Here is a 13,946-nt window from a genome sequence, read left to right on the forward strand (position 1 = left end):
GCAGTACGGTATGCAACTCGTTATTTTGTTGCATGATCCCAATGGGTACTTTTTTCTTTCTTTTTTAAACAAACCTATGTGGTGATACTCCTAAATTTAATCCCGCACTACTTTCTCATATACATATAGTAGGAGTCCATCCTAAACAAAAATTTTCTCTAAATCTTTCTCCCCCCACAGAAGTGACAACAAAAACCAGAGAGCCCATCGCACGAAAAGAGTGTAGGCCCGTTGCGCACTTCTTCATCTTGGGCCATTTTACCCGTTGGCATATATATATATCCAATTTCTCATGCGGCTCAATTAGTTTGTTTATCTGTTTGCTTCGTTTAACTTTTCCGTGTAGAACGGGCTCTCTGAGTAACCAAGTTGCCCTTGCCCGAGGCGTGTAAGCGTGTTTCGGTATTTTGGGCTTTCCTTTGGGCTGAGCCGGATACGAATCTTAACTTGCATTACGCTCTTTTGGCCCACGCCCCTTATACATCATACCACACGCTCACTTTTTCATAGACCACGGGTTTCACAACTCCACCCCCCCCCCCCCCCCACCACACCCCCGCCAAAAAAAAAAGTTCACAACATACAGATCTCAGAGGACAAGGATCATATTACTCGGCTCTTATCAGTTCTCACGAAGAAAACAACCGCATCGAGCTGCTGACGCGACCCGTGCGGCCGTGCCCTGCTTCAAGCATCACGGCTGCTTGGAGCACGCATTGCCAGGAACACGTACTACAGTACCAACAAAGTCTCCCGAACGCCTGAACTTCGAAGCTGTTGGAAATATGCGTTTAAAGATATCAGATTTTAATTTGAGACAAAATTTAAATAACAATATTACTGTTATCTCAAACAAAATTAAAAACTGACAGAGTAAAACGAATCGAAACAAACTCATGTTAAATTCGATTACTCTTACCAAGCAGTGCTCTGTCCTCGTGAAGAGACGATGCAGTGCAGATTGTAGCGTGCAGAACGCAGTCGATCGGCTTCGAGCGGTTGCGCAGTTGCGCTGCCCAGAAACCTTATTGCCGTCCCTCGTGCAGGCTTCACGACGACAAGGGTTCGGAGATACCGCTCACTCTTCTCCTCAGTGCATGCCAAGGGAAGGGCCGGCGAGATCCAGCAGTTCGATGTTATAGCACAGCAAGAGGTGGAAGAATGGCTAGGAATTTAGAGAGAGTCACTCCTGGATATTTTTAGTCTACTAATATAGACGCGGCTGCCCTCAACCCTTCTTCTCATTGCACGCCAAGGGAAAGGGACGACGAGATCTAGCAGCTCGATGTTATAGCACAGCAAGAGTTAGAAGAATGGCAGGGAATTTAGAAAGAGTCACTCCTGAATATTTTCAGTCCACTAATATAGACGCGGATGCACTCAAGGAGCCGTTTTCTCATTTCATATTCAGAATGGTCATGACAATTTACTAGAAATTATGACATTAACCAGGTATTGATTAGCACCTAATCAGTGCACAACGGATATACACGTGAAAAGACGCGGATACGTGCTCGCGCGTGCGTTAGTGTGTGTTTAGCAAAGCCTTACACACCACATCTCTTGACTGCTCCATTCAACACATAGAAAGTATTCCAATATTTAAATTGGTGTTCACTTACTTGTACTAGCCGTATGGACAAACCAACCAACCACATATTATTTTGAAATTCTCTTGAATGGACCGTAAATGGACCAAATTCCAACAGAAGCTCCACGGCATCACAATTCAAAACTCCCCCGGTACAATGACGACTCGTGAAAAAGAAGAAAAAAAAGTCGATCCACTCCATTCCAAGGGCAAGGGCAGAGCAAGGTCTCGCTCTCGCCTCGCGTCCCGCCCGTCGGTCGCCGTCGCGATCTCGGGAACGGGGCTGTCGAGATAAAACGACGCCCCAGCGCGAGGCAGCGATCTCCTCCTCCTCCTGCTCCTCTTTCCGCACCGGCGGACCCACCCCCACCGCACCAACGGAACCTGCCAACCAACCGCCCCTGCGACCCCCGATCCGCCCGTCTTACAGGTTACGCCGCGCCGCGGAACGGAGGCCAAATCACCCGTCGTCTTCGCTTCGAAACCCCGCAAAACAGAACCCCGCGGGGAAGAACCACCTGCTGCACGCCGCAGCGCGCGCACGCACCCTCGCTCTGCCTCACTCTGCCTCCCGCATGGCGCCTCACCCAACCCTTTGCTTCCATTGTTTCCATCCACCCGCCGACGCGACGCCGACGCCCCAACTCCACCCACCGCCTGCCAGCGCCACCTCACCGCACCGCCTCCGGGCATGGCCTGCCGCTATATCACCACGCCTCCAACCTCCGGCACGCTTAGCCGCTTCGCTCGCACTCTCCCACCCCGGTCTCCCCGCTGCCGCACGCCGACCCCCGAGACCGCGCGTCCATCGGGGTGAGGAGGAGGAGCCACGATGGAGTCGGCGGCGGCCGTGCCGTGCGCGGCGTGCGGGGACGACGCGTGCGCCGCGTGCCGCGCGTGCAGCTACGCGCTCTGCAGGGCCTGCCTCGACGAGGACGCCGCCGAGGGACGCACCACGTGCGCGCGCTGCGGCGGGGAGTACGCCGCCGCGACCGACCCAGGTGCGTCGCGCGTTGCGGCGGCCGTACTTTTGCCGGTTTTGGGGAGGGGGAGGCAATGCTAATGTGGATGCTCTCTGTTCCAGCGCATTGCAACGAGGTCGCTGAAGCGGACGAGGTGGAGGACCACCACGCCGGCGGCGGCCTGCGTGAGAGGGTCACCATGGGCAGCCACCTCAATGATCGCCAGGTAAATTTCCCCCCTCTATGCTTGTTCGGTTATGGGCAGCACTGCAGTTAACAAATATAGAAATTTCTGGCATTTTTAACACTGGGATTAACTGAAATTTGCTGGCACGCACAGGATGAAGTAAGCCATGGCAGGACCATGAGCAGCTTGTCGGGAATTGGTAGTGGTACGATACTTGCTTTATCGTCAGTGTACCATTTCCTTCTTCTGATGCTGTGGGAGTACTGAAATTTCAACCCTTACTACGAATTCGCAGAACTGAATGATGAATCTGGAAAACCCATCTGGAAGAACAGGGTGGAGAGTTGGAAGGAGAAGAAGAACGAGAAAAAAGCCTCAGCCAAAAAGGCTGCAGCAAAAGCACAGGCACCACCTGTTGAAGAACAGATCATGGATGAAAAGGAGTAAGGATCAAACATCCATTTATAGATCTTTCTATGATTCATTGATGACCTATCATTTTCTATGAATAAGAGTGATATTATGAATGAATTGTGGATATATTAAATCATATTTGATTACATGAAGTTGGGAATGATTTTAAATTATCATTGTTCTGATATAGTCAGCAACGTTAAAAGATTATCTTTCTTATGCCAAAGGATTGTTTTATACTCGTGAGATCCCACAGGCCACAGCATCTGCATTTAAAAATGAACTTGCTGTTTCTTGTAGTTACTGTCTTAAAGGATATTAAAGCATGGACTTCTCTATGCTGGAGTAGTTAACCAAAACATTCAACTAATTCTTGAAGGTGATATGCATATTTACAATATTTTAAACTCTGCATCTAATTTCTTACAAAGGTGGCAGAATAGTCTCCATCATCGTTTCTTGTTTCGTATTTCTGTCTGATTTTAAGTGTGCAGCTCAAGTTAGAGATTTGCTGATAAAGTTCCCAAAAACGTTATACTTACATCTCTGTCCTCAGTTTGTAACAATGAACAATCTTGCAGTTTGACAGATGCGTATGAACCGCTCTCCCGGATCATCCCAATATCAAAGAACAAGCTTACACCTTACAGAGCGGTCATCATTATGCGTTTGATAGTTCTTGGGCTCTTCTTTCACTACCGTATCACCAATCCTGTTTACAGTGCCTTTGGTCTCTGGATGACATCAGTCATATGTGAGATCTGGTTTGGTTTCTCCTGGATCTTGGATCAATTCCCCAAGTGGTACCCTATTAATCGAGAGACTTATGTTGATAGGCTGATTGCAAGGTTTGTTCTCTAGAGCCTAATAGCACATAAGATTACTAAATATACGCATCAGTAATCATCAGAATCTGATAAGCCTCCTCTCGTGTATGTTACAGATACGGAGATGGTGAAGATTCTGGATTGGCACCTGTGGATTTCTTTGTCAGTACAGTGGATCCATTGAAAGAGCCTCCACTGATCACTTCAAACACTGTATTGTCTATTCTTGCTGTGGACTATCCTGTTGAGAAGATCTCATGCTATGTATCTGATGATGGTTCTGCTATGCTCACATTTGAATCACTTGCCGAGACTGCTGAATTTGCTAGAAAATGGGTACCATTTTGCAAGAAGTATGCGATTGAGCCACGAGCTCCTGAGTTCTATTTCTCGCAGAAGATTGACTACTTGAAGGACAAGATACACCCGTCTTTTGTCAAGGAGCGTAGGGCTATGAAGGTAGAGCTTGGTTGCCCAGTTGGACATCGTTTTATTATTACTGGCTATGTCTTTTGTTGTTTATGCAAACAATTTTATATTTATTATACAGAGAGACTATGAAGAATACAAGGTGAGGATAAATGCTTTGGTCGCCAAGGCTCAGAAGACACCTGACGAAGGCTGGATCATGCAAGACGGTACACCATGGCCTGGGAATAATCCTCGTGACCACCCTGGCATGATCCAGGTAATTTACTTTTCACTAGTTAAATATCAGTGTACAAGATGTTGTAGTCATACTGCAGATCCTTTTTAACAGTAATTGCAGGATAGTGCTTCTGTTAAGGAACAAGTTTCTAGTATAGTATAGATTACTGAAATTTATAGCATGTTAACTTAAAATTTAGTTTTGGATATAATCAATTCCTTGTTTCTTGCATCTTTGGTCGATACAAAATATGTCGTGCCTTTCATTGAAAAATAAATTAATAAACTTTATAACAGCTTCAACCTAGTCATGTGTTGTTTCACTTGGACTTGCTTGCAAATATATTATTTATGAATTGTGTTACATGAATGGACCTTATTATATATGCTAAACGTATCTCATTGTTCAGGGCCAATTTATTAACTAATAGGATGCATGTTGATCCTTTTTTCTGGAACGTTGATCCTTGTTAGAATGCCAACATATAATTTCCATACTGGCAATAGCCTATTCTTGAAGCTTACTCTTACCATACCCGTGGCCTTTGGTTACAGGTTTTCCTTGGTGAGACTGGCGCCCGGGACTTTGATGGTAACGAACTTCCTCGTTTAGTGTATGTTTCAAGAGAAAAAAGACCAGGCTACCAACACCACAAGAAGGCTGGGGCCATGAATGCTCTGGTACGACATTCTTCAGCAATAATTTACCATACATAGAAGTTCATTCTATGACAATATTCTCTTTCTCTGAACTTTAAACTAATTGGGAATTTTCTAATTATGCAGGTCCGAGTGTCTGCTGTCCTGACAAATGCTCCTTACATTCTTAATCTTGATTGTGATCACTATGTTAACAACAGCAAAGCCGTCCGTGAAGCAATGTGCTTCATGATGGACCCTACTGTTGGCAGAGATGTCTGCTATGTACAATTCCCACAGAGGTTCGATGGCATTGATCGCAGTGATCGATACGCCAATAGGAATGTTGTGTTCTTTGACGTAAGTACTAAGCCAGTGACATTTCATTTGCCTCTTAGTATCTTTACATAACTTATATGTCCATTCTTACATTGAATAGGTTAACATGAAAGGACTTGATGGCATTCAAGGCCCCGTTTATGTGGGAACTGGTTGTTGTTTCTATAGGCAAGCACTGTATGGTTATGGACCTCCATCTCTGCCTGCCCTCCCAAAATCTTCGATTTGTTCGTGGTGTTGCTGTTGCTGTCCCAAGAAGAAGGCTGAAAGAAGTGAGAGGGAAATCAACAGGGACTCTCGGCGAGAAGACCTTGAGTCTGCCATTTTCAATCTTCGGGAAATTGACAGTAAGTGCACGAAACTGGTGGGCCAGAGGATCTGACCTCAGAGATAGTATGTTCATTGTGGTATCACTGTTTTTGCAGACTACGATGAGTATGAGAGGTCCATGCTTATCTCTCAGATGAGCTTTGAGAAGACTTTTGGCCTGTCCTCAGTATTCATTGAATCAACCCTTATGGAGAATGGGGGCGTCCCTGAATCTGCAAACCCATCTACTCTCATTAAAGAAGCCATTCATGTCATTAGCTGTGGATATGAAGAGAAAAGTGAATGGGGAAAAGAGGTATGCATTCTTGTCATTCAGTATCTTCCTCTAAAATGACCGCAGCCTTGATGATACCTCAGATACTTTTGCCATGTTCATCAGGCATGACTTCTTGTTTTTTTTTAATGTCAGATTGGCTGGATTTACGGTTCAGTTACAGAGGATATTCTGACTGGGTTCAAGATGCACTGCCGTGGCTGGAGATCCATCTACTGCATGCCGGTGAGACCTGCATTCAAGGGATCAGCGCCTATCAATCTTTCCGATCGTCTGCACCAGGTTCTCAGGTGGGCTCTTGGTTCCGTTGAGATCTTCCTGAGTCGGCACTGCCCGCTGTGGTATGGTTACGGTGGTGGCCGTCTGAAATGGCTTCAGAGGCTATCCTACATCAACACCATCGTCTACCCGTTCACTTCTCTTCCTCTTATTGCCTACTGTTGCCTGCCTGCCATTTGCCTGCTCACCGGAAAGTTCATCATTCCAACGGTAAGTTAGCTTTCACCATTGGCAATGGATTCAGGTGGCTACAATGTTAAGTTGTTAACCAGCCGTTGTTTCCCTCTTTAAGCTGTCCAACGCCGCGACAATATGGTTTCTTGGCCTCTTCATGTCCATCATCTTGACGAGCGTGTTGGAGCTGCGGTGGAGTGGCATCGGCATCGAGGACTGGTGGCGCAACGAGCAGTTCTGGGTCATCGGAGGCGTGTCCGCGCACCTGTTCGCCGTGTTCCAGGGTATCCTCAAGATGATTGCCGGACTGGACACCAACTTCACGGTCACGGCCAAGGCGACGGACGACACCGAGTTCGGCGAGCTGTACGTGTTCAAGTGGACGACGGTGCTGATCCCGCCGACCACCATCCTGGTGCTCAACATGGTGGGCGTGGTGGCCGGGTTCTCCGACGCGCTCAACAGCGGCTACGAGTCGTGGGGCCCGCTCTTCGGCAAGGTGTTCTTCGCCATGTGGGTGATCATGCACCTGTACCCGTTCCTCAAGGGTCTCATGGGCCGCCAGAACCGCACGCCCACCATCGTCGTGCTCTGGTCCGTCCTGCTCGCCTCCGTCTTCTCCCTCCTCTGGGTCAAGATCGACCCCTTCGTCGGAGGCACCGAGCCTATCAACAGCACCAACTGCAACACAGTCATCTGCTGAGGGGCCGCCGGTCAGCCGGTGGTGTGCCGCGGACGATGTCTTTTGTCTTTCTGGTGTTGCAGATGTGGTTGCCTGGAGCGAGGGCGGTTGGTTTCCTCCCTCTGTCGCCTCTGCCCCAGGATCTGAAAGATCTGTTGTAGATTAGTACTATTTGGCATCCAATTGCTCATTGGTTTTGTATGTGTTATGAGAAGTTTTGGAGTTAAAATGTTAAACTCGCCTGAATTGTGAGAAGGCATTGTTATGTTGAAGTGTGTGTAAAAATCACAAATAGGGACGCAAGAAAAAGGTGCCAATATACTTTCATACCGAAAAGGGAAGGTCATTTACATCGATGGGACCTGGAATTGCAGTGGTGTTTAGCATATGGTTGCATGAGTGATAATTACGCGTCTGAATTCCATCATTCCGTGCAGTGGCCTGCCGTAGAAATGATACGCCATTAATTCAGGAAAGAGCCTGATCAGTGAACGCTAAGAACATGACGGGCACTCAGTCTTTAGAAACCCTCTGATGTACCAAGCACACAAGCTGCCATCATCCAGTAGCATGGACTTCTGAACACCTGCTTTTCTGAGCCCTGCACTGCATCTTCAGCGCTACAAAGATCAGATCTGCTATCCCATTTTCCGCATTCCTTTTCTTTTTTAAAAAATAAAAGGCAGAAGCACTACCACATCATATAAGGAGAAGAAGAATTCGTACATAACGCGCCGAAGCGAACACCACCACCACACAAACAACGCACGCAAACAACACATGCAACAAAACACTACACCACCACAACCTGGGAGAGGAAGCGAAAGAAGCCGCCACGAACTGCGGCATCGTCGCTAACGCTGTGCCACACCATGAGCCACAGCCCGCTGCAAGCCCCGAGTGGCTACCCGAACTCCTCCACCATAGGCCTATCACCCTCAAGCCGCACGAACACGATCATCGATCCCTCTGCTCCAGTGGTGCGTCAGCAAAAACACTCCCGTCCGCATTCCTTTTCAGCAAAGGCAGCACTGATGACTGAATGCGGGCACGCTTCCTTCCCTTAGCAGCATCAGCAGCCCAGCACCAAGCCGCCACCACCTAATTTGCCACGAACTGCGTTTGAGACGAGAGCACGCAGAGACAGACTAATCCTACCTGTCAAAAGGGTACTTAGGGTAGCGGTGCGTGGCGTGGCCGCGAATGATGCCTAGCGGGCTGCGGTGATGGCTCCTACTACGTTAAAGCCAAATCTCCAAGAACTCGAAGGGCTTTACTGAATTAAGTATGTGTCTTTCAGACTTGGCCACACCTGCATGCCGCTGCTGCGGTGGCTCTGCACGGCGGGGCGGTGGGCCTTGCAGTAATGTTAGGGTCGTGACTCATGGGCCGGGGAATCAATCAACGCTTCATATGATGCCCTTGCCATCATGAAGGGCGGCGATCATTCCGGGCGGCAAATTGACACCACCAAAGTGGCTGTTAGCGGTGCTCTGCTGCTTGCGGGCCCACTTACTACGGTTACTACAGGTAAAAAATACACGGTGCATGCATGTACTCCCTCCATCTAATTTTAATAGATATATATCAAAAACTTAAATATCCAAAAATGATAGTTACATTTGTTATTGGTATGAGTTATAGCAATAAATAGCACTAGTAACGAGGAGTTTTCGGTTAAAATATTGGAGGACCAACAAAAAAATCTATATTATATTTATTAGATTGATAAGCACACTTATTGTCCTTGGTTATTGTGCCATATATAAATATATTTATCAAAATTGAATGGAGGAGTATCTTCATACCTCTGCTATACTCGAAACAAGTAGAGGATACGGCGAGGCGGCAAGCAGCGCTTTTTTTTTTCCGGATCTCAAGACTCGAGAGCTCGGCCAAGTAGTACCGGACAAGTACTCGCAGTTGCCAAAAGCAGCACCAGTCACCAGTCAGTAGCCACAACTCATAAAGCGACCAATGCCGTAGCGCCTAGGTTGCTGGACTGTTGGGGCCGACGAGAGGGACCCACACCGCACGGACGGACCCAGGATTACATGATCGTCTAGGCCATGTTTAGATGGAGTGTGAAAAAGTTTTGAAGAAAACTTTTTAGCACTTTGACCACTAATTAAGGGTATTAAATAAAGTCTAATCACAAAATTATCTCCACAACTATGGTACTGTAGCACTTTCTCTACCTAATGAGGCCTTTGACCGTACGATTAGTGAATAATTGAGCGCGGTCACTGTAGCATCACTGTAGCCAATCATGATGAAATTTGAGTCATTAGATTCGTCTCGAAAAGTTACACCCATCTTTGAAAAGGTTTTGCAAATAGACTTCATTTAGTACTCCATACAGACATTCGTCTTTTTGTGAAATTGTGATGTAATGGCTAACCAAACATGGCCTCGCCGTTGGCGAAAACGTAGCCCTGAAGCCTGAAGGCTGCATAAGTCGGATAGAACAAAGACGCTGGATCGCAGAGTCTTCGCATCCAATCCAACTCTCAATTCTGCATGAGTCGAGGAAGAAAGACGGTGGGTCGATTGTTGCGAATGCAGTATTTCGTGCCACGAATGAATCCAGAAACTGAGCACACTTAAAAGAAATCGGACCCTTCGATATACGTTACCATAATTAATCATAAGTGTTGCAACTATTATTTCTACATGTTTTACAATAGATGTTGCATGAAACATAGTGTTCTAGAGTCGAACGACACAGTCGTATCACTTTTTTGTGTTGCAAATAGTGATCTCTGATGTTGCACTAATTAATTTTTAATGTTTTGTTGTAGCGTTCGATGAATCGGACGTCCGAATGCTAGCAGCACCGTTTTCAATACCAACAGCAGCACCCGCTAAAGCAATTGTAGCTGGGGGCGCCAAATTTAACCGACAACCGAATCAAAATAACCGGAACCGAAACTGAAATAATCAAAACTGAAAAAAATGATTCCATATTCAGTTCAGGAAAGGAAGGAACCGAAATAATTGAAAAAAGCTCGATTCCTACTCCCTAACCGAATTAACCGAAAGAATCGATTATATAAACCTTGCATTTTGTAAAAGTATATTAAGTTTATGTATGATGTCTCATATTTCAATTGCTATGTATTTTTTACTATATCATTATTGTTTCCTTCTCAATTATTATTCTCTAAAATACAGGAAGTATTGTCCAAATTTCGGTTATCTTAGCTTTTGCTAGAATTTTCAGTTAGACTTGAAACCAAATCGAAAGAATTGAGAACTGAAATACTCGGTTCCCGAAATTTATTGGAATCAATATGTTTCTATTTTTCAAACCGAATTTCTTTAAGAAAATCAAGAATATAAACAAACCGAACCGAAGAACCTGTTAACTTAGCTCCTTCTAACATGTCGCGACATGACATTGTTTGGCGCTTTTCATGGGCTACTTAGGGGGTGTTTAGTTTGTGAAAAAGTTTGGATTTAAGCACCGTAGCACGTTTCGTTGTTACTCGATAATTAATGTCCAATCATGAATTAATTAATGTCATTAGTTTCAGCTCATGCTAATTTGTTAGACTGTGTAATTAGTTATTTTTTCAACTATATTTAATGCTCCATACATATATTTGAAAATGCTCCCTAAGTCTAGGAGCGAGCTAAAACTGAAAACCGCCAGGCCGATGCGCGCTCGCAGGCCGCTGTCTTGCTCGCCACTCTCGGCAGTTGGCACACCAACCAAACGGGCCTCGCTCGGCGACGCGGCGATCAAATGCCAGATTCGTGAGCTGATGGTTGATGTTGCCCGGATTCCAGCAAGCACAGTGATCTGTGTTCGTACTTCGTACCATGGCGAGCTCAACAGGATCAGTTGGATCTACTGGTACGTACAGTGTTCACTGTTCAGTAGCCAGAGGGCCCAAACGCACGGACTCGTGTTTCAGACTTCGGAGTACAAATACTCGATCATCGTACAATGAATCACGAGAACATGTTCCATTTTCAACCTCAGCAATAGCACGTGTTTACTGCAAGTCGCACTGTACCATTGTGTCAGCAGTAGCTTTTATTGGTTTAGCTCTCATGGTTTGGATTGATCTTGCTCTTTCTTTCTTTTTGAAAGGATGATCTTGCTATTTCTGAATCTTGAAATACCAACCTTATATTTTACAAGAATACAGGCACAAAACATCGAAGAAACCACAACCTGCACTTGCAGACGTTCCAACCTCCAACCAAAAGATGTTCTTTTGTATACAACAATTCCCTGCTCCTGATTCAAGCTCTCAGAGGCTTAAACCCGACCAAGAGCGGAGAACTGCGTCAAAAATACAGAATAAATTAAGAATCGATTGATCCTAAGCTACCGTACTTCATACATTTTCACGGCAGACGGCACGGTGCGCAACACAAGAGCCGAGTAAAAACCACCGCTCGAGCAAAAGAGACGGAGGAATCGCGCGCGACACGGGCGCTGCCACCCGCGCATCACTCAGCGGCACACCTTGCAGAGGCAGACGAGCAAGATGACCAGGAACGCCAGGCAGGACAGCCCGATGGCCGCCCCGAGCACCGCCGCGCTGGGCCCGCCCCTCGTGTTGGCGCCGGCGTCCGCCTCCGCGTCCCCGCCGCCGTCGTCGTAGTCCGCGCTGCGCTCCGACCGCGCCGTGGCCGGTGGAGGCAGCACCGGGAACCCGTACTTGTCGCACGGCGCCACGCCCACGGCGATCTCGGCGGACAGCACGGACCGGTTGTAGCACAGCTTGCCGTTCCCGGCGGCCCTGAACACGCGCAGCCGCGACAGGAACTTGGCGCTGAAGGGCACCATGCCGTCGAAGTCGTTGTTCTCGAGGTTGAGCTCCCTGAGCCCCCGCATCTCGGACAGGAACAGTGGGATGCTCCCGTTGAGCCGGTTCGAGCCCAGGTTGAGCACCTCCAGCTCCGGCAGAGTGGAAACGGTGTCGGGGATGCCCCCGGAGAGGGTGTTGTTGGATAGGTCCAGGGTGGTGAGCGAAATGAGGTCCCCGATGGAGTTGGGGATCGGCCCGTTGAGGACGTTGGAGCTGAAGTTGAGGTGGGTGATGCCGCCGATGAGCGTGAGGGTATCCGGGATGGCGCCGGTGATGCGGTTGCCGGAGAGGTCGAGGTGGGTGAGGTTGGGCCAGTGCCAGTGGTGCGGGAGGAAGCCGGAGAGGTTGGCGTTGGAGATTGTCAGGCGGGTGAGGTGCTCCATGTGGGAGACAACGACGGCGAGCTCGGTGGGGGAGCCCGTCGCGAGGGCCGTGTCCGCGACGGTGAGCTCGGTGAGGTTGGCGAGGTGGGAGAGCCACACCGCGGAGAGGCGGCGGAGCGAGGCGGTGCAGGAGAAGGCCCGGAGCCCGGACGCGAGCTGCTCCGGCGGGAGCGTCCGCGGCGGTGCGGCCGGGCAGTCGGCGAACGCCAGGGCGCGGAGCGACGGCGCGAGCGCCTCGAGCGCCGCGGCCGAGATGGAGGTGGTGCCGGAGCAGTTGGTGAGGGCGAGCGACGTGACGCGCCGGAACGGCGCCCCCGCGTCGCACGACGCGTTCACCGCGGCGCCCGCGCCGCCGCAGGGGTCCGCGCGCGGGTGCACGCCCAGGCCGAGCGCGCGCAGCGCCAGCAGCTGCTGCGGGTCCAGCGGCGCCGCGGCCGCAACGGCTGCAACGATGGCGAGGCGGAGGAGAAGGCAAGGGAGGAAGAGGGGGGCGGCGGCGTCCATGCCCGGGGACGCAGAGCACGCACGCGCCAGCTGCGAGCGCGCGTTGGTGGGAGCCCGAGAAAGGTTTTCAAAGCCGCGAGGAGGGACGGGACGACGAGCGGTGCGGTGCGCGCGGTTTACGACGCTGCCGCTCTCCGCGAGCGTGGGGGGCCCGGGGCGGCGGGGCGCTCTGCGCCGTCGGATGCGCGCGGACGGGGCGCGGTGCTGGGCTGCTGGCCGCTGGGCGTTGGGGGACGGTCGCTTTCGGGGGCAGTGTGCTCGCGCCGGGGCGCGCAGAGACGGGCCTGCGGCCGCGGCAGGGGCGGCACTGGCAGCAGCGTGCCTGCCTGGGTACCCGTGCAGCCTATCTCGTGCTCCTACTGCGCGGCCTACTGACCGCTGTGGAAAGACGGGACCGGTAAAGCCGGATGTGCAGCAGCGCGGTGCTTGTCGAAGGAGAGGGGGGTGTTCTTCTGTTGCCTGTTCGGCTTCTGCCACCGCTCATGTGATCGCGTCGTGGGAACAGTGGCCGTTCAAACTCCGGTCTCCGGATGGTGCCGTGCGGCAGGAACGAGCTCGGTGCTCCTCCCATCCTCCGTGGCTTCTGTGCCGGTGCGCTCGGTCTGGCGCGTCACCACGGCGCGGCGCGCCCGTGACACCGCCGCTGCCGGGCACGTCGGGTTGCGGTTGGAGTCGGTTGGCCGTTGGGACTTGGGAGTTGGGACTGACCACTTCAGCGCGCGGTCCCCAGCCCAACCCGCATTTCATCCAAGCGGCCCAAAAGCAGGAGGATAGGGCCATGAGCTACAAATACAGTAGAAGGTTTCCCCCCATTTATCCAAGCAGCGCAGCAGGGCCGCTCCCGTGCGTGCTTCGGGCCTTGAGGATCTGCCCACAGCCCACACTGC

At 49.9% G+C, this 13,946-nt stretch overlaps 2 protein-coding genes across 2 annotated transcripts; one reads left to right on the plus strand and one right to left on the minus strand.

Annotated features, from left to right (window-relative positions):
* The first annotated feature begins 2,423 nt into the window (after positions 1 to 2,423).
* LOC120671975 (cellulose synthase A catalytic subunit 4 [UDP-forming]-like) lies at positions 2,424 to 7,367 on the plus strand. Its single transcript, XM_039952255.1, has 13 exons — positions 2,424 to 2,592; positions 2,676 to 2,779; positions 2,894 to 2,945; positions 3,036 to 3,183; positions 3,736 to 4,002; positions 4,098 to 4,440; positions 4,532 to 4,669; positions 5,185 to 5,310; positions 5,416 to 5,628; positions 5,708 to 5,954; positions 6,033 to 6,232; positions 6,347 to 6,700; positions 6,783 to 7,367. The coding sequence occupies exons 1-13, from the start codon at positions 2,424 to 2,426 to the stop codon at positions 7,365 to 7,367; spliced, it is 2,946 nt and encodes a 981-aa protein (XP_039808189.1).
* A 4,148-nt stretch (positions 7,368 to 11,515) lies between these two features.
* Positions 11,516 to 13,254, minus strand: LOC120671922 (receptor-like protein 51). Its single transcript, XM_039952186.1, has one exon. The coding sequence runs from the start codon at positions 13,057 to 13,059 to the stop codon at positions 11,815 to 11,817; it is 1,245 nt and encodes a 414-aa protein (XP_039808120.1). The 5' UTR covers positions 13,060 to 13,254; the 3' UTR covers positions 11,516 to 11,814.
* Positions 13,255 to 13,946: the final 692 nt, after the last annotated feature.

The sequence above is a fragment of the Panicum virgatum genome, chromosome 5N (genome assembly GCF_016808335.1).
Source record: "Panicum virgatum strain AP13 chromosome 5N, P.virgatum_v5, whole genome shotgun sequence".
NCBI classification, from domain to species: Eukaryota; Viridiplantae; Streptophyta; class Magnoliopsida; order Poales; family Poaceae; genus Panicum; species Panicum virgatum.

Bases quoted from the DNA above. Each gene is read 5' to 3' on its own strand.
- LOC120671975 (XM_039952255.1), top strand. From the start codon at position 2,424: ATGGAGTCGGCGGCGGCCGTGCCGTGCGCGGCGTGCGGGGACGACGCG. The intron at 2,946-3,035 runs GTACGATACTTG...ACGAATTCGCAG, and splicing joins CTTGTCGGGAATTGGTAGTG to AACTGAATGATGAATCTGGA. The intron at 5,311-5,415 runs GTACGACATTCT...CTAATTATGCAG, and splicing joins CTGGGGCCATGAATGCTCTG to GTCCGAGTGTCTGCTGTCCT.
- LOC120671922 (XM_039952186.1), bottom strand. From the start codon at position 13,059: ATGGACGCCGCCGCCCCCCTCTTCCTCCCTTGCCTTCTCCTCCGCCTC.